Raw genomic sequence first — 25,240 nt, forward strand, 5'->3', positions numbered from 1 at the left:
ATCCCAGCAAAAACACATCATGGATGGACGTTGCCATGAACCCAGATTTGCTCCACAACACAACTCACAGCTGCAGCAGGATTTTCCACTCAATATATGACCACGGGCAGAGCTCTGGGTGATGTGGTGATGGAAACACACAGCCCTGAGGCACTGTGCCACCCTCTGGAACAGGCCAACTTGTTCGTTATTTCTTCAATCATTATTTCATTTGGAGGTCATTGGAGGGCTTGTTTAACTCTCCTTTCTCAGCTAGGGGAGCTAAGGTGAGGACTATTCTGGATACAGTCACAATTAGCACTGTTATTTGTATTCTTGTGCCCCAAGAGTGAATCAGCTGGTACTCAGAAAAGATTCCCAAAGGTCACATCATGCCACTCCTTTCATTTTGCCTTTGTTGTCCCATGCCAGAGACAAGCTCAACTCCATTTCTAGTTTGGCTGCTCTGAAAACCCACAAGAAATCCTGATCTGGTGAGCACAGCTCCTTTTAGGGCTGAAGAATGCCCTCAGGCACCTCATACAGCTCCACGGGCTCCCAAACGGCCCCCGAATCAGCCACAAACAGGGGAATAAAAGCCAAAAAGCCCCTAGTTCATTAACAAACCACCAACAACAAAACAACCCCTCGAGTCATCCAGTAAAATTGCTTTTATTTCTGTAATTTCTGAAGTATAAAACAAATCAGCCCAATATTGTGTGACCAGAGTGGATCGTACGGCTGCGACCACGAGGAGCCTTCCCACGCCTTCATGGTACTCCTGGCTATTTACACTTGGACAAAGGACACCACTTAGGAAGCAGTAATTTAGTGGAAAAATATCTCTCATATAATAAAATAGGAAGCCTTGTTTCTTTCAGTTTGATCCCTGCCATAACACCCACCCAACCCCCCCCCAAAGACAGAATGATCTACCTTTCGTTACAAAGCACAAACTCAGAGGGTTTGAGATTTGGCTGTTGAGGCATCTTGTGTAAAAAACAGAAAGTTAACGTATTCTCAGGTTGAAGCCACTGAGGGCACCCACTGGCAGCTCAGCAGTTGCCCTCTTCTTGGTCCCAAGTGCCCAGATGAAGCCAGCTCAGCCACTGGTCCCCATGTCTCCATCACTCCGGCCACACACGGATTTAGGTTCATTTCATGCCCCACTCACACCAAAAGCTGAATGGCACCAACAGGAGAGGTCCAAGGAGCACAATTTACCCTGAGTGTCCCCTTCCTCACTGCAGCCCTGCAAACATTAATCCAACCTGTGTCATGCAAGCTCTGCACAGGGTGAAGATCTCCTCCTCCAGCCTCAAAACCTGCCCCTGGGGCTGTCTCTCTGCTGAGGACAAGCCCTGACAGAAATTGCCATTGCAGAAGTGCTGAAAACAAAAGCCCAAGTGGGACTCAAAGGGATGACTGAACTTCTGGCATCATACAAGGTGATGGCCATGCCAGGTATGGGCCAAATGTTGTAAGTCTTAGGAGCTGGTATTGGGGACTCCTGTATGGCTGAGTTTGAGGAGTGATGTGATGCCAAAGTCACTGAACCTCAGGGAGGAGTGGCCAAACAGTGTGGGCAGCAGGTCGAGGTTGGTTCTCCTGCCCCTCTGCTCTGCTCTGGGGAGGCCTCATCTGGAGTCCTGTGTCCAGTTCTGGGACAGGGAACTGCTGGAGAGAGGCCAGTGCAGGGACACCAAGGTGATCAGGGGACTGGAGCATCTTCCTTATGAGGAAAGGCTGTGGGACCTGGGGCTGTTCAGCCTGGAGGAGACTGAGCGGGGATCTTATCAACACTTGTAAATAACTAAAGGGAAGGTATTGAGAGGATGAGGCCACTCTTTTTTTCTGTAATGCCAGTGCCAGGACAAGGGGTGATGGGCATCAGCTGGAACACTGGAGGTTCCACTTGAACATGAGGAGAAACTCCTTTGTTGCTGAGGTGAGGGAGCCCTGGCCCAGGCTGCCCAGGGAGGGTGTGGAGGCTCCTTCTCAGGAGGTTTCCAAACCCACCTGGACACGTTCCTGTGCCACCTGAGCCAGGGGAACCTGCCTTAGCAGGGGGTTGGGCTGGATTTAGAAGTCCCTTCCAACCCTGACCATTCTGGGATTCTGTGCTCTCCCACCAATGGGAACAGCATTACCCTGAGCCCCTGCACAGCAATTATTTGAGGAGTTTTGACAAACCAGGACCATGCCTGGGAAGCAGCACTATCAACTGACATACAAAAGAGGGACCACAAACTGCTGCTGAGTGTTTCTATTGCTCCTCTGGCCACTTCTGCCATCCACACCAAGAGCAGAGACTCTGTTTCAATTCCAAATTTGATGCTTTTCCAGGAATGAAGTTCTCCAGCCCCTCCTACTCCTGGCTTCTCCAGCACCCAGTGGTACCATCCAGCCTGGACTGAGCAGAGCATCACAAACACACATAGAACATCTTCACAGTGCCAAAGTCTCACACACACACACAAACCAAACACCTCACCCACGCCCTGAGCCATACAGTGGCCACATGACAGAGATAAAACACAGCATGCAGTAGTCCTTTGCTCTGAAGAGCATCTCTTCTTCCCTTTCCAATGTGCCTCCCTGCAGGATCACACACTGCAGGGGCAAGAGCTCATCCAGCAACTGGCCACAGTAACATGACATCTCACAACAGCACCAAAGACTTTCTACAGCTGCTGTCTAAAGCTCCCTCCCTGGGTGCTGGCTCCAGGGATGCAGGACCCTCGCTCCCCACCTTGGCTGTAACCCAGCAGGGTGTCTGGCCCTGAGAATGGAGGATAAAGTGCTCACAGACAACCCCATGCTGCCATCCCACTGCATCTCATGTGGCTGCTTCCCTGCACACAGAGGGTCTGGCACAGCAGCCCCACAGCTGCTGAAGATCTTGCTGGAAAGACCTAAGGTTTCTTTTAAAACTGAATGTGCCAGGCAGCACCACCAAAACACAACTAGAAAGGAAATAATCCCTCAAGTCTGTTGTCAAAAAAAAAGCATGGATCCCAGAGGCTTTGCCCCTAAGCTGCCTTTTTTATCAAGCTCTCAGGAGAAACAGCCATCCAGTGTCCTTCTCCCTCGTATTGCACACTGTCAGATGCCTCAGGAAGGCACAAGACCCGACCCCACAGCGATGGTCTCAGCTCTGGGATCTCCCAGTTTGCACAAGAACATGCTCCAGCCTATCAAAGTGCTCAGCACGTTGCTGGTGGCACCTACAATAAATAACTACTCCGTGATTTGCCCTGACCTTTCACCAAAGCATGAAGGAAAGATAATCACATCTATGGATGTTCTTCTGCTTCATTCAAATGCTTCAACTATAAGCCTCTGTAATCAAAAAACATGGAGTGAAACCTGTGTTCCAAGTAATTAAAGGATAGGGGGAGTGGGGGGGAGAGAAGAGCGATATGATCAACCACTCAGGAGGAGAAATAGGGATGTGTACAAAGGTCTCTCCTAGTAAGGGGGATGTCTGCTCCAGGTAGCCTGAAGTGCAGGTTTCCTGCTCTATTTTTTAGGTAGATCTAGAGGTTTACAATATAAAGGCAAACACAATTTACTGCTGCTGGAAAGAACAAGCCTTTGGCTAGGACACAGCTCTGGTTTCTTGCTAGTGATGGCTTAGGTTTTGGTGACTCACAACTGCAACCCAAGGTCTGCATGAACAGGCTGGTGTTGCCCAGGGCATAACATCTCCACCAGTGACAGGATAACAGCAACTTGGCATCTCTAGCAACAATACAAACTAAGCATCTCTTCAAATAGCTGCTCAGAAGGAGGCCTGGTACAGCCACCTCCCACCTCTCTGCTGTCAGGTGAGACCAAGCAAAAACTACCAGCAGGAATTGAACAGCAGGTTAAACTGTCATCAGCTGATCTCTGAAACAGAGCCCCTCCTTTCCCTTTTAGCTTTCCTACATTAGGGGCTCCCATCCATTATCTGATACTCATCAGTGGGACTTTTACACAAGAAACTCCTCCACAGATTCCTATTTGGGTAAAGTTAATAATCCTCCACCAGACCCTAAGCCCAGGGAAAAGAGCAGAACTCAGGTGGTGCAACATGGAGTGGATGGAGCAGGCAGGTCCCTGCAGGCACACTGGAACACCACAGCCCAGGGAGCTGCCACTGGGCAGCTGAAAGCCCCACTGGACCCTACTCACAGGGCTGGGATGCTCTGAATCTGGTCCAGCCTCTCCCCAACTGGTTACTGGCCTCAAGGAAACACAGAAGCCATTTCTCCTCTGAAGTCATTGAATGGATTCAATTCCTGCTGGTTCTTGCCCTGCACAGAGAGATGATCTGTACTAAAAGTGAAACCCACCCTTTCAGGGAAGGGCAAATCCACACATCTACAGCCTCAGTCTTACTGAAGCCTCATTTTGAAGGCTTCAGCAGTAGCTGGGGGTCATGCCCTCGTCCTCTGTGCCAGGGTAAGCCTCACCCATGGGGGAAATCTTCACAAAGGAATCAGTTGCCCCAGTTACATCAATTAGACAGAACACGACTGAAAAATAAAACTCCTTCAAGACAAAGTATAATAATGGTAAAAAAAAGTCATCAGCAACAATCTTCTAACCACAGAGTGTCTATAAAGGTCTGTTTAGAGAGCTCCATATTAAAATCCCTTGAATACATTATATATTAAATACAGTAACAACATTTCATGCAGGGTTTTCTGTACAATGAAATCAGCTCAGTAGTATAACAATTCTGTACATTCCCATTGGTCTGGGGGCTCTGCTCATCTGCAATGCTGGTGATGGAGAAAAGAAAGGAGGGATGAGATTTGGCACCTACTGTACAGAGGAAGAGTAGATCTTGCCCAGGTGAAGAGAAGCAGAAAAGCACTGGAAGCTTTGAAAAGGCAAAGAGTAAAAGAAAATACCCAACAGCAAAGGAGCAAAACCCTACCCCAAACCCTGGCTCTCTTGCTGTTGACTTAAGAAGGGAAGATATGTGGTCTGGCTAACTAAATCTCATCAGGATGGATCACAGCAGGATGTGAGGAAAAGAGGAGGAAGGATTTGGAGATCTGGAGGAGAAACCACCTGCTATCAGCATCTCATCTGACACAGCTCAATGGAGAAAGGTCAGTTTAAGGGATGCCAAAAACCCCTCCTGATTCACAGCCTCTCACTGCAGCCTGTGTCCTCTGCAGAGGCTTCCAAGAGAGTAAAGTGGATGCCTCACCCAAAGGGCTGCCACAGCAAACACCACTCAAGAGAAGGGCCATGTCAGGTACAGACATTCACTCCCACCTCCAAAGTGGATCTCTGGTGTGGAGGATGCTCTGTGCAATGTCCTCCAAGGCAGAGGGGACAAGCTTGTGGATGTGCTCCCAAGGGCTGAAGCTCTACTCCTGCTAGGGAAGTAGTTACAAATCAACTGAGGAAAGCAAGTGTGAGCAGGAGGGAAGGACAGACATGAGGAATGCACAACTGGCCATCCCCATGCTTTGCTTTCAGCGGTTGCCCCCATGAGGAAGAGGGCTATGGCTTAAATAGTGGAGATGGAACCTCACAAGACGTTGGATGGAGAAGAACAGACAAGACTAGATCCTGCTTTGGTGTTGGATGAGCCTGAGAAGGTGTAGGGCTTTCCACAGTATGAGGATCAACCAGGACAGCACAATAAATAGGGAGAACTTCACCTTCTACCCCATGCACCTGACCTCAGTGTCTATAAACACACACCCAGGAGGCCCACACCACCAATGGCCACACTGCAAAGCTACTTCCACTGTCATAGTGGACATCACTGAGGGTTTGTGAGTCCAACCCACAGCTCCCTCACCCACCCTCCAGCCCTGAGAGCTGCCCTTGTGCATCCCACACCCCTGAGCACTGCAGCTTTTCGCCCATGCTCAGCACATTGCCTGCAACCCCCCCTCTACCCCCTGGCTCTCCCACAGAGGACACCTTGCCTGAGCTCACCCAGTCAAGGGGGGTGGGGAAAAAAAAATCAGAAGAGAAAGAAAAGAGTCTCAAATTTGGCAGGAACAATCCCCCAAGGAACCACATCATGGTGAGGCAGGTGCACACAGCTCTGTCCCCAAGCCCTCTGCCAGCTTGGCCACTCCTTGCACTCTTATGTACAGGAAAAAGAAAGCTACAAAAAACAAAACAAAATCAGTATGGTTTTCTTTTCGCTGATTGAGCTGCATCTGGGTGACAGTGGGACACATGCATGTCCTGCTGCTGCTAGCCATGGGCACCATGCAAGGCTTCAGTCCGAGTTACAGCTCAGGGATCCTTTAGGGAGGAGTGTTTCCTTCGTGGCATTCATTTCTTGTCCTCTTCTCCTGAAACAAAGGGGGAAAAGCATACAACAGTGAGAAGATAAAGTAGTGGTGAGGGTATGAAGCAAAGCAGCTCCCTGGGTTTGGTCTTTGCTCCTGGGTTGATCCCAAAAAGGAGCTGGGATGCTGGCCCAACTGCAGCTGTGGCAGCTTGGGCTGCATGAGGAGGATGGAGGGCCCCAGGCAAGGAAGGGCTCAGCACACTCAGCCTGCAAGAGGTAGGAGAAGGGATGAGGGGCAGCCATGCAGGCAGGAAGAGTGGGAAGGTGCAGGTAGAGATCCTGTGGTACTGCTCCTGCTGAGACCATCAGGCAGCATGCAGGGAAAGGCAGCAGCTGAGAGGTAGAAGCTCACTGCATCCCACTGCCCATCCCAAAGCCCCATCCATGGATACTGCTCCATGGGCTGGCACCACTTACACTAGATATCACAGAATCCCAGAAAGGTGGGGGTTGGAAGGGATCTCTAGAGCTCATCCAGCCCAAGCCCCTGCTAAAGCAGGTTCCCCTGGCTCAGGGGGCACAGGAATATGTCCAAATGGGTTTGGAAACCTCCTGAGGAGGAGCCTCCACACCCTCCCTGTGCAGCCTGGGCCAGGGCTCCCTCACCTCAGCACCAAAGGAGCTTCTCCTCACGTTTAAGTGGAACTTTGTGTTCCAGTTGATGTCCATCACTCATTGTCCTGTCCCTGGAGACTACAGTCACCCCATTTAAATACATTTACAGCTTTGAATCCCTCCAGAACCACTAGCAAGGACCAACCCATTGACAGCAGCCACTGTCCCAGCCTGAGGGCTGCCCTCCTCCCAGCCCACTGATGAATGCAGTTAACATGGAAGGTAACAAGCCTGAAGGAAAGCTATGGTGTTCAGCTTGAACTCAGTGGGAGCAGCCTTGAAATCTCTGCCAGAGCTTGACTCACACTAAGTAGTTCCCCACTTTTCAAGCACTCAGCAGCAGAGTCCCTGGCCCCCTGAGGCAGCAGTCTGGGGCTGGGAGAGATCCTGCTGACAGCTCAGGCTGCTCACAACAGGGCTTTTTTTTCCCCTAAAAACAACACCCACAAGGCAGCATTTTCTGAGAAGAGTTAGAAAAACCCCTTATCACTAATCTTTCGACCATATTTCTCTATCTTTCATCACTGCACACATCACCAAACACATCTCACAGAGGGCTGCAGTTACTGTGCTCTTGATAAATTGGGGTCCTGCCTGGGGTTACCAGCGAGGCTCCACACCCGCTGCCAGCCCTGCTGCTGACAAGCTTCCAGGGGAATTAACTAACATGGGAGAGAGAGAGAGAGAGGAGGGAAAAAAAACCCTCAAACCTTTCTCACAACTTCTGCCAAAGTTTCTTTCCAGCTCTGGCTGGAGAGCCCAGCCCTCGTGTCCTGAGATGAAACCGACTGCTGCAACGGCAGCATCGCTCTGGGGGACCTCTGCAGCTCAGAGGGGATGCTGCTGACCACACCACGTTCAAGCACACTGCAGTGATCAAAATTCATCTTCTCTGCATTGTGGGGGTGTCTCCTCAGCAGTTCCAGCAGCTGAACAGTCCCCACTGGCTGACACACAGGCAGTTATTTGTCAACCACGGCGCTTCCCCTCCGTGCTTCATGCACATGGGTTGTGCAAATGAGGGCAGCTGTGCCATGGGGCAGCCAGGGGCAGGAAGGGGCTGTGGCTGCAGCACCCTCAGTCAGTGTTTAACTGTGGTGAGTGCTCCTCAAAATGTTCCTCTGAGGTGTTTAAGTAACCCCCTGGCACAGAGTGAGGTGTGTGTCTGGGAGAACCCTGCTCTCACTGGGCTTTACCGGGGTGCAGGTTCCCTCAGGCCAGTGCCCATCTCTCCAGAGCAGGGGGATGTGGGCATCTGTTTGCAGGGATAATGGGGTGACCACAACCCATCTGAATCCTGCCTCACATCAGATTTCTCAGGGTGCTACAGCCCTTCAGCTCCTGCAAACCTGCAACCCAACAACATGAGCTCATCTCCTACAAGATCTGCTCCCCAGCAGAGGGAGGTTTGGTCCTTATTGCTTTTGCCTTTCCTCTCAAAGAGGAAAAGGTGATGCTGGAGGGATGCAGGCTCCAGCCCCCAGCCCACATCACTCTCTCCACTGAGGGAAATGCTGCAGCCCTCATAGCTCTGAAAATTCCACATGTCCCCCATTGCACCAGAGCACCTCGAGCTTCACCTCAGACTGCAGCAGCAACCTGCAGGGAGATCCTGCTCCCATTCCTTTGCAATACCAGAGCAGCAGCACCAAAAGCTTCCCTTTGCTCTTCCACCTCTAAAGCATGGCACATGCACAAAAACAAGAGAGAGAGAGGGGAATAAAAGGAAAACTAAAGAGCAAGGCAGTAGAGCTGAGCTGTAAAATCCCATCCAGAGAGATTCCAGCAGGGAAAGGTGCAGCACTACCCTCCCTCTGAGCATCTCACAGCTCAAGCAAAGGACTTGGCCCATGGGGACTCATTCCTCCCACTGAGCCAGCGCCTGGCCAAGGTATCTCCAGGCAGAGATTACCCTACAAGGGCAGGCCCTGGGCGCTCACTGCCGGCTCCCTGCCATGCTGGGAGAGGCTCCTGCCTCCTCCACAGGGAAAGCAGGAGGCTGCAGCAGCCCCTGAGCTCTGGGGAGGTGGATTGGATGGCTGCCCTTGTCCCCAGGTGCATGTGCATGGGGCAGATGATGCTGAGCGGCTCCTTTTCGTCATATGCTGAAAGCATTTTGGGATGGGACATGGAGATGTTGGTCCCTGCAGATTCTGGGCTGTCTTAGAGGGCACTGCAGAGCCACCTCTGCCACTTGTTCTCCTCTGGGAGGATGTTAAAGCATAAAGGTGACACTGACTCTGCAGAGATGTGGCCAAATCTCCCTCACAGAAACACACAGTCTTAAGGGCTGGAAGGGACCTTGAAAGATCATCCAAGACCAACCCCCCTGCCAGAGCAGGGACCACCTGGAATAGGTCACACAGGGTGGAGATGTTCACCCAAGGGTGCAATCTCACCTGCACATCAGCTGTGGTGGCAGGAGGCTGTGGGAGACGGTGCTGCCCATGGGGGACAGGTACCCAGCAGTGTGGCAACCACCCTGCAGCTCCTGCAAATCACCTGCCACCCTCCCTGGGGCTGAGGGCAAATGGTGCATAAATGCTCATCTGCCACAAGAGATGCCAAGACAATTCCTGTGCATCAAAAGTGCTGCTTTTCAGTGACACTGCTGCTGGCAGGGCAGGTGTGTAGCTGTGCTGCAGAAAGCACCTGCTTCTTTGACTGGACACCTGCTTTTACCACGGCACAGGTGGGAAAGGGTGAAGCCCAAACACCCAGCAGTGCTGAAAACAACTGCAAACACCACAGTGGTCACACAGACACCTGTGTTGGGTTTGCTCCGAGATGATGCAGATGAGGAGGTCCAGGGATGGTGCAGGAAGGGAGGGAGTGGGGTGGCCTCAGCAGTGGGCTGATGGTGCACACAGGGACACAAGTACCAGTTCTCTCATTTGGTACCTTTTAAGAATCCCACAGAAAAGAGACTTCTACAAAGTCTTGGCACAGATGCCTGGAAACCTTCCCCCTGCATGTCACTGGGATCAGGAAGAGCAATCCACTTAAATGCACAGAGAAACACTAGAAATACTAGTGGCAAGAAGCCCTCGAGGGCAGTCAGCCCTGGTGACCCTGCCAGGGTGTATCAGTGTGAGGGACCACTGAGAGGGCTGTGGAGAACATCTCCATGCTCCTGATCAGAACATCTGCAGGTCACACTGAGCCAGTCTAGCTCAGCTGTGCACTTGGGCTTGCTGTCTCACACTCATGTTGCCTCTCGAAACTGAGACACAGCAGCAACCTCAGAGGAGCCAGAGGGGAAGGAAGGCAGCAGTACATGCAAAGCAGGCAAGGCAAGAGGCTGGAGGTGACTAAGGTGATGGGGAAAAGAATGTAAAGCACTGAGATCACAGTGAAAAGTGAAGAGTCTCAGCTTTCTGCCACTCCAAGGACAAGGAAAATGCAGCATAATGGAAACACAACTTATCTACATCTGATCAAAGAGGTTTTTCCATGCAAAACCTGAATCAGAACTCCCAGCTACACATTTGCATCCCACAGCTGAACACCTTTGGCCATCTCTCAGAAGGTTCCATGCTGGACACCATCCCCAAGCTTTGCCTTGCAAAGCCCAGGCAGCAGCCTGGCCCCTGGCCAAAACTGCCATGCAAGTGGCTGCTTCAGGGGCTTCTTACACCTTACTGTGAAGGGAAGCATAGAGGCCAGTGTGGCAAAGGAGATTCTGCTTGGGTATGGGGTCCTTGGGCTCTGTTATTGCCTGGTTCTCCCAGCCATGTTCCAAGCAGGTCCCCAGCACACAGGAGTGAGGCTTTGGAGGAAGCCAAAGGGATATTTGGGGATGAGACAGGTAAGGAAGCCAACCCTTGCTCTGGAGTCCTGCAGGTTTTCGACTGGTGCTCCCCGTTCCACGTGTGTCTTACTGTCCTGAGAATGCCTGGTGAAAGAATCACAATACCACATTTAAAAGTGGCTTTTGGAGGTTTTATTTGCTTGCTTTCAAAGCCCAGGGGGATCAGGAAGATGCAGGATTTCAATTGTCTCATTCAAATGTGATGGTTTAAGCGTGAATTCGCCCCGTAGCTGTGATTCAATAGCTGCATGGAAAATCCCTTGCTGGATGAGACACAGAATGACTTGGGAGCATCAGGAGCATTGTGACTGTGGGGATGAAGGTAGCTCTGAGGACCCAGCACATGGCATGGGAGGAGGAAACACTCTGAGCTGGTATGATGGGACTCAAAAGGATCATACACCTGCCAGAAACCCTGCTGTGCTCAGAGCTGTGCTGGCAGAGCCAAAGAAGAACCCTTCCTCCAACAGCACTGAGCTTCTACAGAGAAATGCAAAGCGTGGGAGAAAGACAGACTCATCCCCAGCTCACAGATGGTGAGGTGAAGACAGGGAGCATGCATGGGATGCAACAGCCAGCAATGAACCAGCTCTCCTACACCCCAGCCCAGTACCACACCATACAATCATTGCTGCAGGCTTGTAATCACACGACAGAACAGACCTGGCTGATGCAAAGCACCTCCCAGGCTGTGGAGAGATGTAGCAATTCAGTAAAACCAAGCTAGGAACAATTTCTTCCTGGTCTGCAGACACAGGAGCCCCTGTCTCTCTGTTTCTCAGCAGAGGCTTCTCTGAGCCATTGCTGTGGCTATGCATCAGCCACAGAAAGGAACCCTGACAGGAGCATCCCCAGTGCTGAGACCCACTGAGGGAGCATGGCCAGCTGGGAGCAGTTCCCACCCCATCCTCTACTGCCAACTTTCTTTTGCGTGGTTCTGCTCCATGAGAATCCAAACAGGGCTGTTAAAGTGCCCCAAATCCCTCTCTTCTAGGCCTGCATGGACCTGTCTTCAGCCCTGAAAGGCAAGAGTGGTTGTATCCAGAGTTCCTGGGTCACTCTTAAAGGGTGAAGAGGGGTTTGCTAGGAGATCAGTTGTCTGAGCAAGGTGACGCTGTGGAAGGACATCCAGTCCCCACTCTCCAATGTTCATCCAGAGCCACTACACCTTCCCCTGGCAAGGATGGTGTGTCTGCTGCCCTTCTCCCTGCTGTCACTGTCAGGGCAAGCACACCCTAAAAACTGAATACCATCTGTTTTGCTGGAGAGGGAACATCCCCAGGGCAGGCACAGCACTGTGGCCCCACAGCTGCTGCCAGCAGAACCTGCAGGTTAACTCAGCACTGAGATATCACCCACAGCAACATCCTTGGCCAGAAATGAAAGAAGAGATACCATCATCTCTTTGGAGGGCTGCCTGAATGCATGCTGTGATTTACAGAGCACACAGGAACTGCTGCCCTGGTGTCCCAGGAGCTCCTTCTCCTCTGTGCATGCCATGGGCTGGATCCTGAGCAGTGCTGGCCAAGGGCAAACCCATTAAAACCAGTTTATAAAGTGTTCAGCCCTCATTTGACCTTAACATAGAGGTTAATAAACAGAGGATGAGGATGGATGTAGAGAGGTGGAAGACTGAGGAGAGAAAAGGAAGGATTCCTGTTAGAAATCTGTGTTTGATTTGTTTTGCTTCATAAGAGAAGGGACCCAGTTTGCAGAGGTTCAAGAGCAGTTGGATAAACACACATGGCAGATTCATCTAGTGCCCCAGCTCCTAAGGGAGTATTTCTAGCAGATATAACTACCAACTGCTCTGCCAGTTGTGGCAGCTGGGAAGGAAGTAGGTAGGAGAGGAAAAAGTCCCTTTTTCACAGCAAAGGTGGATGAACATGCAGGTGCAGACACCACACAAGCACAGGAGGTGAGTGAGGCACCACGAACCCCAAGCAAAGCATCATGGAGCAAACAGAAGCCAGTGTGGTGCAGACCACGCTCACCATCCAGGTGGTTACGGGAAAGGTACTTGAGTCCTTCATCCAGGAGGATAACAGGCAGGGAGATCTTCATCACAACCACCCACTGTGGCCAGCTCAGGGGGGTCACCTGGAAGATGAGCTGCAAGGTGGGAAGGATTGGACATGTCAGTTGGGAATAGGTGGGGTTATTTGTTGCTGCTTTTAAAGGCTGAGAGAGGGTCATCCCAGGTACAAGAGGGAGGATGTTGCCAGTCAAAAGGGCAGGATTTCTTCAAGGTCTGTCATGATCCCAAGGTGGCTCTTGGCCAAGGTGAGTAAAAATTATGTCCTTCACCTCTCCTGCAGATGTGGAAAGGGAGGCACCAGCTAGGACTGTACATTCCTGTGCTCACAGGAGCTTCTCAGGGGACAAGGGAACCTCCTGAGCACAGCAGGGAGGTGATGCCTCCAAAAGGAGCTGAACCACCTTCTGGAGGTCTCTACATCCCTTTGCTTCTGTAAGGAGAGCTTCTAATTTAGGTAAAGGCTCATTGGGGCAGGGTGACTCCTGATCCCCACATTGCTATGAGTCATCAAACCTGGTCTTGAGAGCACATGCTGGGGACAACCATCCCAGAAGCTTCCAGACCCAAAGATTGCTCCAGGGATGTCCTCACACACAGGAGGAGCCCCTGGGCTGCACGTGGAGGTGGTAGAGGGCACTCACAGGCATGGGCTTGACGTAGAGGATGAGGAAGTGCAGAGCCATGGACATGACGATGGCCCCCAGCAGCCAGATATTGAGCCACGGTGGCATCCGCAGCAGCGACTGGTTCTCAGAGACACTGCCAAAGTGAGGGGACAGCATTAGCCACAGTAAGCTCCTGCTCCCCATGCCTGCCCAAGCTGGAGTTCCTACTCCTCTCCAAGGTGCAGGGCTGTAGGCCCTCCTCTTCCAGTCTGTCCACCACAGCACACAGGCTGAGAGGAGCCTATGTATGGCAACAAAACCAGCGGTGCCCTGTGAGGATGCTCCACATGGCTCTGCTGAGCCAAAGCAAAGCCCTCAGCCCACCAACAGACACTCAAAGAGATCCTCCACAAAACTGGTCATGCACAGAGCAACCCTGCAGCCACCCTACCTGTTCAGAGCATTGCACATCTCAATTGTCACCAGCACAGACAGAGCCATCGTGGTTGGGTATCGGGACTCGAAGATCTCACAGTTGATGTCCTCAAAGATGGGGTTGTCCTCAGTGCACCTCATGAAATTCCTCTGTCGGCACAGGAAACTGCTGGTAAATACATGGCAGAGCAGCAGTGTGGGAAAGGCAGGAGAAGAGGAGGAAGAGGTCGACTGGTTGAGGGGGGGACATGGTGAACCCTGATAATTAGGGTTGCTGTTAAGTATCTCACAGCTCAGAGCAGCTGATAGAGCTGTCTAAAGTGTCCCAGCTTCTGATGTGGTTGGGACTTTGGGTCATGGCTGGAGAGTGGCTTAGAGACTTTCCCATGCAGTTATGTGTGTGCTCAAACACCTTACTATCTCCATCACAGATACATCTTCCCCTGTATGTCACAGTGGGGTGTGATGGCACCTGCTCTCCCACCACCTCCTTCAGACCAACAGCAATGCAAAAACTGATCCCTTTCAATGTGGGATCAGGCACAGGAGCTACTTCCAGCTTCTTTGAATCAAGATGGCTGCTGGCAGAAGCAAGGTTGGAAACATGAGCCTGAGGGAGAGAATTTGATTTCCTTTCAAATCAGAATGGTAGGGTTGGAAGGGACCTTTAGAGCTCATCCAGTCCAACCCCACTGCTAAAGCAGGGTCACCTAGATCAGGTCACACAGGAACATGTCCAGACAGGTCTTGACCTCCAAGGAAGGAGCCTCCACACCCTCCCTGGCCAGGAGAGGTTCCTGCCACCAGGAATTTAGGAACACTACAGTAACCTCAGAAAAAAAGGTAGAGGAAAGACCCCACCACCTGAACCCATGCCAGAACCCACACCCCCACTCACCTGCACAACACATCGTCCCGTTCCCCTCCCGACTCACCAGCTGATGGAAGGAGAGCTGCGGTCCCTCGGCATCGTACAGGAACCACCAGGTCGCTGCACCCACCGTGGCCAGGCCCACGTACACTGTGGCCAAGAGAGACACCCTTACCCCCAGCAAGGGCTCCCTTGCCCCACAGCTCCCCACACCCATCCTCATCCTCTGCCTGCCGGGGCCCCCATGGCCTCACCTCCGATGGCCAGGTAGCGGAAGAAGAGCCAGCCGCTGATGAGGGGCTCCTTGGGGTTCCTGGGCAGCTTGTCCATGATGTCCAGGTCAGGGGGGTTGAAGCCCAGAGCTGTGGCTGGCAGCCCATCTGTCACCAGGTTCACCCACAGCAGCTGCACAGGGATGAGGGCCTCAGGCAAGCCCAGGATGGCTGTCAGGAAGATGCTACAGGGGGAAAATAAGAGAGATGCTGAATGAGATGATCTCTGGGCAGCCCAAGAAAGTGTCTGTGTTGTATGAGGGGAGAGTGATCAGGCACCCTGCATCCAAATACCCCAAACTGAATACTCCCCCCAGCTCTTGCAGATGAACCCACAGCCGCCAAGCCAGGAACCTGAAGTCCAGAACTGCATTTTGCAGTTAAAACCTGTTCCTATTGCTGTTAAAATTGGCTTTGCAGTTACAGTCCAACCACTGATGTCCCCACAGCCATGCACAAACACCTTGCTGAAATGCAAGGGCAAAGGATGGCAAGACTGTGCCCATGTTGCTGAGGACAGCACTAATGTATTGAGAGGGATGGGCAGGGACAGGGACAAGGAGACATGATCGCTGTCTACAACTACCTGACAGGAGCTTGTAGCAGGGTAGGGATCAGGCTCTTCTCCCCAGTAGTGAATGGCAGGACAAGAGGAAATAGCCTCAAGTTGCCCCAGGAGAGGTTGAGATTGAAGATTTGGAACAACTTCTTCCCTGAGAGGGGTGTGAGCCCCTGTGCCAGGCTGCCCAGGGAGCTGGGGGAGTGCCCAGCCCTGGAGGGATCCCAAAGCCGTGGAGCTGAGGTGCTGAGGGCCCTCGGTTAGTGCTGGGCTGGGCAGGGTGAGGGCAGGGCTGGGGCTGCAGGAGCTTAAAGGGCTTTTCCAACCAAAATGATTCTGTGATTCTAAAAGAGCTCTTGAGGAGAGACATGATTACAAAACCACAGAAGAAAAACCTTCCTGCTCCTGGGCAATAAAGCACAGCTGCTGTTTGGCACTTGAGTTCCAGCTTTGGGCCATGGACAGGACTGCAGGTCACCTGCCCCAGGGGATGTGTCCCCACCACTGCTCCCCCCACTATGGTGCCCAGTGTGGGAGGCTCTCACCAAACGACCTCCCCAACATTGGAGGAGATGAGATAGCGGATGAACTGCTTCATGTTGTTGTAAATGGCTCTGCCCTCCTCAACAGCCGACACGATGGTGGAGAAGTTGTCGTCGGAGAGCACCATCTCAGCAGCTGACTTGGCAACGGCTGTGCCTGACCCCATGGCAATGCCAATCTCGGCCTTCTTCAGGGCTGGGGCATCGTTGACACCATCACCTGTCTGCATGAAGCTGTGATTAATGAGTGGCATGGCCCCAGCACCATCAGCAACACAGCCCCATGCAGCCACTGCCATGGGATGGGGAGAGGAATCAGCAAAGAGAATCAAAACTGGTGTGTTAAGATAAGAACAAGTGTAGAAACTGAACTAAAACACAGTAAGAAGAATGCAATATGATAATAGTAATTAAGAGAAACAAAGCCCAAGAGGAAAAAACCCAAATCAAGTGCTGCCCAGTGCAGTTGCTCCCCACCCGCTGAGCGATGCCCCAGCAGCCACCCCCCTCCCAGCCAACCCCCCAGTGTCTATACTGGGCATGATGGCCTATGGTATGGAACAGCCCTGGGGCTAGTTGGGGGTCAGCTCTCCTGGCCATGTTCCCTCCCAGCTCCTTGTGCTCCTCCAGCCCACACAGTGACAGGGCTGAGAAGCAGCAAGGCCCTGATGCTGTGCAGCACTGCTCAGCAATAACCAAACCATCCCTGGGGTACCAACATTCTCTTCAGCCTAAACCCAAAATACAGCCCTGTAGCAGCTGCTAGGGAGAAAATCAACTCCATCCCAGCCCAAGCCAGGCCAACGTGGCACAAGGGCGGAGAGGAAGGGCTGGAGGGGTGCTGTGGTGTCCCTGGGACACTCACCATGGCAGTGATCTCGTGGAAGGACTGCAGGTACTCGACGATGCGGGACTTGTGCGCGGGCTCGACGCGGGCGAAGCAGCGGGCACGGCGGCAGGCCTGGCGCTGCGCCTCCGGGGGCAGCTCGTCGAACTCCCGGCCCGTGTAGGCCTTGCCCGTCACGTCCTCGCTCTCGGAGAAGATGCCGATGCGGCGGCAGATGGCCACCGCCGTGCCCTTGTTGTCGCCCGTGATCATGATGACGCGGATGCCGGCCTTGCGGCACATCTCGATGGAGGAGGTGACCTCCTTGCGGGGAGGGTCCAGCATCCCCACGCAGCCCACGAAGGTCAGGTTGTTCTGGGAGGGGGAGACAGCCCCGGATCCACGTTAACCCCCAGGGATGCCACCGCTGTTGTCCCTGCTGTGAAACCCCTCTGGGCACGGGGATTTGCCCTGGGAGGAAACTTGTCAGGTTTCCTACCAACAGAACCATAAATCACACAATCACAGAATGGTGGGGATTGGAAGGGAGCTCCAGAGACCTCCAGGCTGCCCAGGGAGGGTGTGAAGTGTCCTTCTCTGGAGGTTTCCAGACTCACATGGATGTGGTCTCATGCCCCTGCTGGAGATTGGGTTGGAACTGGGTGAGTTCTGGAGCTCCCATCCAACCCTCACCATGCTGGGGTTCTGACCCTTTGCTGGTCCTCAGGCCCTTCTCAGTGGTTACTCCACAGGGATGGATGTTGGCCTTGGGACCAGCTCTGTAAAGGGGTTTTGCAGAGCAGGGACTAAGCCACTACAGAATCACAGGCTCTCAAGGGCTGGAAGGGACCTGGAAAGCTCATCCAGTGCAACCCCCTGCCAGAGCAGCACCACCTAGAGCAGGGCACACAGGGACTCATCCAGCTGGGTTGGAATGTCTCCAGAGAAGGAGCCTCCACAGCCCATCTGGGCAGCCCCTGCCAGTGCTCCCTCACCTCAACAGGGAACAAATTCTTCCATGTGTTTCTTTGGAACCTCTTCTGTTCCAGCTTATACCCATTGCCCCTTATCCCATTGCACTGCCCACAGAGAAACCAGAGAGAAAACAGTGCCAGGGCAGCTGGAAGTAGGTGAGAAAACTTTGGCAACGAGGAAAGAAAAGCTCGTGGCGAAAGCCCCGGGTGCCATACCTCGTAGTGGACGAAGGCAGCCGAGTCGTGCAGCTGCATGGCGTCCCTGCGGGCGGGCGCGTCGTGGGTGGCCAGCGCCAGGCAGCGCAGCGTGTCGATGCCCATGCCCCAGTCCCGGATCCTGCCCAGGATCTGCTCCCGCACCGGCGCCGTCAGCGGCAGCCTGGCACTGCCCACACGGACGTGGGTGCAGCGCTCGATCACGCTCTCCGGGGCGCCCTGGGGAGGAGCAGAAGCCTTAGTGGGGGCTGGAATGAACCTGGAGCGTCTCTTGCCAGCGCTGAAGGAAGAGTCGGAGGGAGGGAAGGCACCAAGTTTGGGCAGAGGAGGAGGAGGTGTCCTGAATGCCCTGGGTGCCCATCCCGGCCGTGGCTCAGCGCGCTAGGTGGCAGCCTCGGATCGAGCGCGGGACAGGAGCAACCCGCCTCAAACAGCAGGATCTGCTCTGCTCTGGGGGTGGGAATCCATCAGACTCCTGCCAAACCTCCTCCTCTGCTCGAGAGACTCCCACACAGACCCCATCTCAGACCCCAAGGGCTGTAAATCCCTGCTGCAGGATGCTCAGTGGATGCTTGTGATGCCTTTGAGATCCAGGAAAACGTGTCCTCTGGCATGGCAGCGTCTCACCACATCCCTTCTGCCCTTCCAAAGGACCCCTGCCATTGCTTGTTAATATAAAACTTGCATTCCTTCTATTGCTCCTCTTTAAAAAGCTCACCCAGAATCACAGATGTGGTGGCTCCAGAGGGTCTCAGCCTGAGCTGGAGGACAGAGTTCACCCACCCAGAAGATGTCTCAGTGGGAACAAAAAATACACAAATCTTCTCAGAGATAGCAGGAGGAAATTCCTGCTGCATCTCTTCTCTTGGGAAGAAAATGCCCTTTAAAACATGACTTTATTTCTGTTTACAGTGGAAAGCTGGACATCATCCTTTGGGCATTACTGATTCAAGCTTTAAGAAAGGCAAGTGCCCAAGTTTTGCAGTGGGGCAGCTCTTCCCCAGCTCCAACACCGGCACACTCAGCACCTTTTCCTTCCTCTACATCATTTTGCCTCCTTTCCCCCCCATCAGTCCTGCAAAGACTCACCTCCTCCCTGACCACACCAGCCTACCTGCTGCTTCCTGGACCTCCAGGCAGCTAAGGGAGGAGACAAACTGCTGCAGTAAGGGCCAGATCTTGCTGGGGTATGCATAGGGAGGGGGGGATCTGTGGGTCTCCCCTACCTTGACGAACATCTTGCTGCCGGCAGCGTTGTGGCTGGGGCCGGTGGGGCTGCAGTACACTGACATGGACTTGCGGTCGCGGGAGAACTCGAGGGTACACTCCTTCCTCATCAGCTGCTTGATCACCTGTGGGGACAGCACAGGGCTGGGCTGGGACAGGAGGCTGGGGCTGGGCTCCCTGCCTTGGCTAATAACCCAGCACAGCACTGGTGATGTGAGGAGAAAGGCAACCCCAGGAGCCTTTCCCAGGAGAGATGGGACAATGCAGAAAGCAGAAGGACCTTTCCCTAAGCAATCCTTCAGAACTGTAAGCTCTCTGATCACACCATTGCTGCCACAACTTACTGACCCCACACAGGATGCCAAAAAGCTGCTGTAGCTTAAAGCAAACCCCCATTTGCCAGAGAAATGAAGGAGACTTTCCACCTCATTGAGCTCCATCTGTGCCACAGGAAGGTGAATTGCATCCCACTCACAGTGAGGGGTTTGCCCTGATCCTGCACTCACCAGCACCAATATCACCTGAGACTGGACTGACTCCTATCAAACTAACCAGCTCTACAGCTGAGAGTCTAATTAGGCTCATTTCAAGAGTGATAATTCCCCTGAGAACTGCCAGCTAACCAACAACAGCCATGCACTCAAATGGTCTGCAGGGAGAGGACAGAACAGAGGCTGCCCCAGCACATGGATCCATGGGCACAGGCAGAGCCTGCAGATGGGTTCCTGCCCCAGCACTCCCCAAAACCCCATCACAGCCAGGCTCTACTATTGCTACTAGTTAATTACTTAAGGAGCCAAATGCCCAGCAAGATAGCAGCCAAGTCTTCCTCAGACATATCCTCCTCTTGTGCATCCACATCAGCATCACCAGGGCAATGCACAGCTCCTGGGAGGATACATCTTGTCCCAAAAGAGCCATTTAATAAGCAGGACATCTGGGTCCTAAGTATTTTCCAGAGAAGGCAGGGGGGACATTGATGCCAACCTTGCTCTGCCTGGCTCAACTGCTTATATGATTATTTTTGGTGCCAGGAGGACATTGCTTGTGATGGGGATACAAGCAGCTTCAGGCACAGGACTTTAACAGCAACTCAAAACAAGCAACAAGAGTGAGAAGGGAAGCAACAGTGATCAAATTCTGGCACCCAGTGGCAGAGCAGTCATGGGCAAGCATGACAAAGCTGCTGCCAGTCTGATGTATGCCTGGGAAATTCCATCCCCCTTAGCAGAGAAGAGTCAGGGGATTTGTTATGACCAGCTCAGACCCATCTGGGGAAGAAATGTCAGAACAGAGAGGCCTCTCTTTGAGCAAGCACAGACAACATAAGATCTAACATCATGATTCCAAAGGCAAGTACATCCAGACATGAAATGAAGTGTATTTTTCTCAGGAGGACAGAGAGATAGTGGAGAGCTGGAGTAGGGGAATACTTGCACATAAAAACCCAGAAGCTTCCAAGGAGCAAGTCACGGCTCTGGGAAGTGGGGTTTGGGCCATGCTATGCAGGATGGCTGCTCAGTGCAAACTGGGCACCTACAGATTTGCTGCAGAACTGCAGAGCTCCAAACCTTCTCATCTGCAGCCAGAGCTCTGGCCATCACCTAGGAGGTGTCTCCTGGCTGAGCAGGGACTGGACTGACTTTGGGTCTCAGGGATGACCTGCTCTGAAGCTCCATGAAGACCCAGGTTGGTCCCCACCCAGGGCCATTGCACAATCTGCTCTGATAACAGCTCAGTCCCCTGCAAGCCAGGAAATTGCATCCTTGTGGCAGATCTGTCCCTTAGATCACTGCAAGTGGTTATTGCTCAAATAACAGTCATCCCAAAGCCCTCCCCTTCCTCCTGTCCCCTGGCAGCACAGCTCACAGGAGCCTCCCCACCACTCACCGAATTGCAGGCGTTGGCTCTCTCCACCTTGGAGAGTTTGCTGGTGTCAGTGTTGAAGACATTCATCTTCTCCACCAGGCACGTCAGGGCTGTTTCAGTGGCTTCCCCCACCTTCTCATAGACTTTTTTGGACTAGAAGACAGAGAAAAAAGAGAAGCTCAGGCTTTAGAGCACATGCTCTACCTGTCACCTCCTGGGGCACCCAGAGCATCACCCTGGAATGGGCTGAAGCCAGAGCAGAGGAGCCCACGGGATAAACCTCCCCTGCAAAGGGGCCCCCAGTGAGGGAAGAGCCTTGTCAGTACCCCCTCCCTTCCACTCTCCCAGCCTTGGTGCCCCTTGTACCTCGTTGTAGTCCAGTGAGGAGTCATTGCAGAGGGCACAGATAGTGGCCAACTCCACCAGCCCATCGTACTGCCCACACTGCACCGGCTGCTCGTCCTTCAGGCTGTGGGGAGAAAACAGCCCCCCCAAAGCCTTACATTTCAGCACCTTCCACATTGAAATACTCAGCTTCTATAAACCCCCTTGTAAGATTTTTCTGAAAAGAGGGAAAAAAGCCCAGTTAAAGCCTCAGGATGACAATAAACTCCTTGGGTTTGTATTTTGTGCTTTATGAAATGGGGCAGGGCTAAGTTGCAAATAAAATATTACAGGAGGCAAATAAACTCTGGAAGGGGCCCAGAAGAGCTCAAAGGAGCATTGGACCTGAAAGCAAGGACTGCCAAAAGGCTGATGACGAAGGTGATGGACCAACTGGCTCAGCCCCAGAGGTTTGTCTGACTTAAGAGTCAGGGAAAGTTTTGAGCAACTTCTTACAGGAGCGACCATTTCAGCCCCAGAAATGGCTCCACACAAACCTATAAGAGGAATTCAAGTTAAATGCCCACTCTCCCAGGGGTTGCCAGTTGATGGGGGTCCAGCAGCAAGTCCCTTCTCCTCCCTGTAACGCTGCTTTGTGCTCTGGAGAGCCAGAGGGCACCAAAGGGAGCATTTAAGAGCAGCAGACAGATTGAACAATTGCATTGCTGTGGCTGTTCCCAAGTAAGTGGCAAATTGAGGCTTTTACTTCCTAAACAGCAGCTCTTGGCCATGTAAAATAGCACAAAGTCACTGGAAAGGAGCAGCCCTATCCACACCAGGCAAGCTGGATGCTGCTTCTCACCCGTTGCTCAGTGGTTTTGAGGGGAAATAAAGAATTATGCTGGTTCCAGGAGAGGTAACTGCAGGTTAGAGCTGGATAAACCCAGCTGGTCATCTGCTAGCTGGAAAAATAATTTGTCAGGCATTTATTAGGATCAGTTTATTCCACTGCTGGTTCCCAATGGAAAGAACATGTTGGAGCCCTTGTTACAGCTCAGGAGCGGAAAACAGGGAGCGGCCAAGAAAATCTGAAAAAGCTGTTTGCTGAGGGACAAGAAGCTGCACTGGGCTGAGAGTGGGCAGGGCAGAGCTGCTGCCTCCTGCCCAGAGCACGCCTGGCCCTGGGCTCGTGGGCAAGGGGGAGGTGGTGGGTGGAGGAAGGAGCCTACAGATGCTCTGTCCTTCCTTTTGGGAAGGTGGGAATATTGGGGATGGCTTTTGCAGCGTGTGGTGCCCTGGATTTAGCTGGGAAGGGACAGTGGGATGTGTCCCCATTGTCAGCTCTCCCTGACTGGAGCTGGACAGCCCATGTCCTGGGAAAAAGCATCAGCAAAGGTTCTGCTGGATGGGTGCTGTGTGGGATGTGAACAAGCCAGGGTCAAGTACATAATATCCCTCACACTGAGGCTCGTGCAAAATAAGCATTTCACTCCCACCAGCCCTGGGGCAATGGGGGAGTTCCTCCTTGACACCTAAGCAAGCCCTGGCATCCCTCTCAATGTGCAAGACAAGCACAGGGCTAAAGCAAGAACTCAAAAGCCACATGAAGTGCTGGAGGCCAGAGCACAGCCTCCCTGCAGCAGGCACCAGAGGAGAGGGGACACTGAGCTGCAGAGGTCAGCAGACACGAGTCCAGCCCCTCAGTCCTCATTTGACTGAAACACACTGATTAATACCAGCTTATGATCTGGATCACTTTTTAATGGAGAGTCCTAGCCAAGGATCAAATTGGCTCTATAAATATTAATGAAATGAAGTCTGAGGCTGAGATGAGTTACAGTTGCTTAACAGAGGAGCAGAAAGGACTGAAGTGAAGAATATTCCCAGTATCACATAGAAAAGAGAAGGGGAGCACAGAGTGGTCCAGCCACTGGCTGAGCTTCTCACCTTCCTCTCAAACCTTCCCCACATTGGGAAGGATCCTCTCCTTTTGAAGGAGGGTGAATAAATGAGCCCAAGAGCAGAAAACCTCACACAGGTAATAATGCAGCAGGGAAGAATCCCACCCCTTGCTCTCAGCTGTGGCTCAGCAAAGCCCCTGTTATCCCCCAAAACACATCCCAAGACCCGTGGGGTTGTGTTCTAGACCCAGCAGCCACTCCTGCCATCCCTGCCAAGGCCATGGGGCTCAGGGAGTGCTCTCCTGACAGGGTTTGCAAGTCCCTCTGCACACCATGGGCAGCACTGCTGCAGGATGAGCTGTTGGACCTGGGCCCTGGGCTTCCCCAGCCATGGCCATGAGCTTGACCCTCCCAACTGTGCTGGCAGCCCAGGGCCACCCTCTGTCACCCAGGAACAAGGGGACCCACACTCACATCTGTCCCTCAGGGGTGTAGGTGGAGCCAGTGATGCTGAACTCGTGCAGGCTGCACTGGGTGCCCTCCACCTTCTCCATAATGAACATCTGCAAAGGGAAGGAAGGAGACAGAGCATTAGGCAGCGAGTGTTTGGGTATAATCCACGTGCCCACAGCCTGGAGACTCGTCACTCAGTGACAGCCCCACAAGCACAGGGCTCAGCTCCCTCCCTGCTCACCCACTGCTCCTGGCTGTCCCCACATCCTTCCAGCTCTCCTCTGACTTTTCATGTTTGCCTCCTCCAGCTCCTTTTTTCCCCACTGGAGAGGAGTGATGCTGAGCCAGTTCCTAAGAAGGTGCCTGTGTTCTTCTTGGAGCAGAGAAGGAGCTGGGTCCAGGATTCTGCCTGCCCTGGAAAGCCTCTGCAGGGCAGGATCTGATCAACTGCCCCTGCTGCCCCTTCCCAGCCATCAGCAAGTGTGTCACTGGGATCACAGCTCAGCTCCAGGCACTGGCAGAGTGGCAGCTCACCAGTGAAGCCTTGGGCAGCTGTAAAAGTCCCACACGCTCTATTTTTAGTTATTTATGCCTTTCAAACTCCTTCCAGTTTCTCTCTTGTTGTTATAGCAAAAGAAGCAAAAAAAAACCCCCAAACAAACCCACACCTAAAACACACCAAAGCCTCTCCTCAAACTCTCCCAGGCACTTTGCCCCCTCCCAGCACAGCCCACCCTTCAGGGCAGCCTCCTGCAGAACCAGGAGCAGTGCCCACCCCAGCTGAGCTGACAGCTCATCTCTGTCTGATCACGATTTAGTACCCACACTGAAGCCAAAAAGTAACAGAGAGAAAGAAAGAAACCAACGTCCATCCCTGGCTACAACTGTCTGTGGGGAGCAGCTAAGAAGGGGGGTGGCTGCAGGGAAGAGAAGCTCCTGAGTCTGAGCTTCCACGAGTCTGCTTGGAGGCTCCAGAAAGCAGGTGTGGGGGCAAATGTCCCCCCCAACCTGGTCTCAAATCATTCTTCCCCCCCCCACTATTTCTTTTTCTCTGGTTACGTGAGATGTTTCCCAGGAGAAGGAAGCAACAGATGCTGGAGAAACCATGAGGCATTGCTCAGCACCAGAGATGCAACAGCTCCAGGGACCACTCGCTCCTCTCCCTTCTGCGCTTCCTCCCGCAAGCAGCAGAGGTTCCTTCATTGTTACTATTAATTATTGTTAATAATAAAGGACTCCTTGCCCATGCAGCCACATGGGCTGCTGGATGCAAGGCCTCCCCATGGAGTTCAATATCCCCAGGTGCAAGCTTAGGGTCAAGTCAAGCAGAGAAGGTCGAGCTCGGGGCAGCACATTTGTGGTGGGTTTAGCAGCAGGACAGCTCAGTTTGCTCACCTCTGTTTT

The 25,240-nt window shown here is 52.8% G+C and overlaps 1 protein-coding gene across 2 annotated transcripts in view; it reads right to left on the reverse strand.

The window, feature by feature from the left end:
* Positions 1-635: 635 nt before the first annotated feature.
* ATP2A3 (ATPase sarcoplasmic/endoplasmic reticulum Ca2+ transporting 3) overlaps positions 636-25,240 on the reverse strand; it is a 59,028-nt gene continuing 34,423 nt past the window's right edge. The window contains exons 9-22 of one of the 2 annotated variants that reach the window (XM_062012122.1): positions 23,858-23,946; positions 21,525-21,627; positions 21,180-21,311; positions 19,289-19,414; positions 18,063-18,281; positions 16,912-17,247; positions 16,050-16,270; positions 14,928-15,130; positions 14,738-14,823; positions 13,819-13,952; positions 13,404-13,521; positions 12,719-12,836; positions 10,736-10,808; positions 636-6,299 (exon numbers count right to left, since the gene is read on the reverse strand). In XM_062012122.1, the coding sequence (XP_061868106.1) occupies positions 6,224-6,299; positions 10,736-10,808; positions 12,719-12,836; positions 13,404-13,521; positions 13,819-13,952; positions 14,738-14,823; positions 14,928-15,130; positions 16,050-16,270; positions 16,912-17,247; positions 18,063-18,281; positions 19,289-19,414; positions 21,180-21,311; positions 21,525-21,627; positions 23,858-23,946 (2,034 nt within the window). In that variant the 3' untranslated portion in view covers positions 636-6,223. The remainder of the gene's footprint in view (positions 6,300-10,735; positions 10,809-12,718; positions 12,837-13,403; positions 13,522-13,818; positions 13,953-14,737; positions 14,824-14,927; positions 15,131-16,049; positions 16,271-16,911; positions 17,248-18,062; positions 18,282-19,288; positions 19,415-21,179; positions 21,312-21,524; positions 21,628-23,857; positions 23,947-25,240) is intronic. The other variant, XM_062012123.1, reaches the window with a different exon arrangement.

The sequence above is a fragment of the Colius striatus genome, chromosome 20 (genome assembly GCF_028858725.1).
Source record: "Colius striatus isolate bColStr4 chromosome 20, bColStr4.1.hap1, whole genome shotgun sequence".
NCBI lineage: Eukaryota > Metazoa > Chordata > Aves > Coliiformes > Coliidae > Colius > Colius striatus.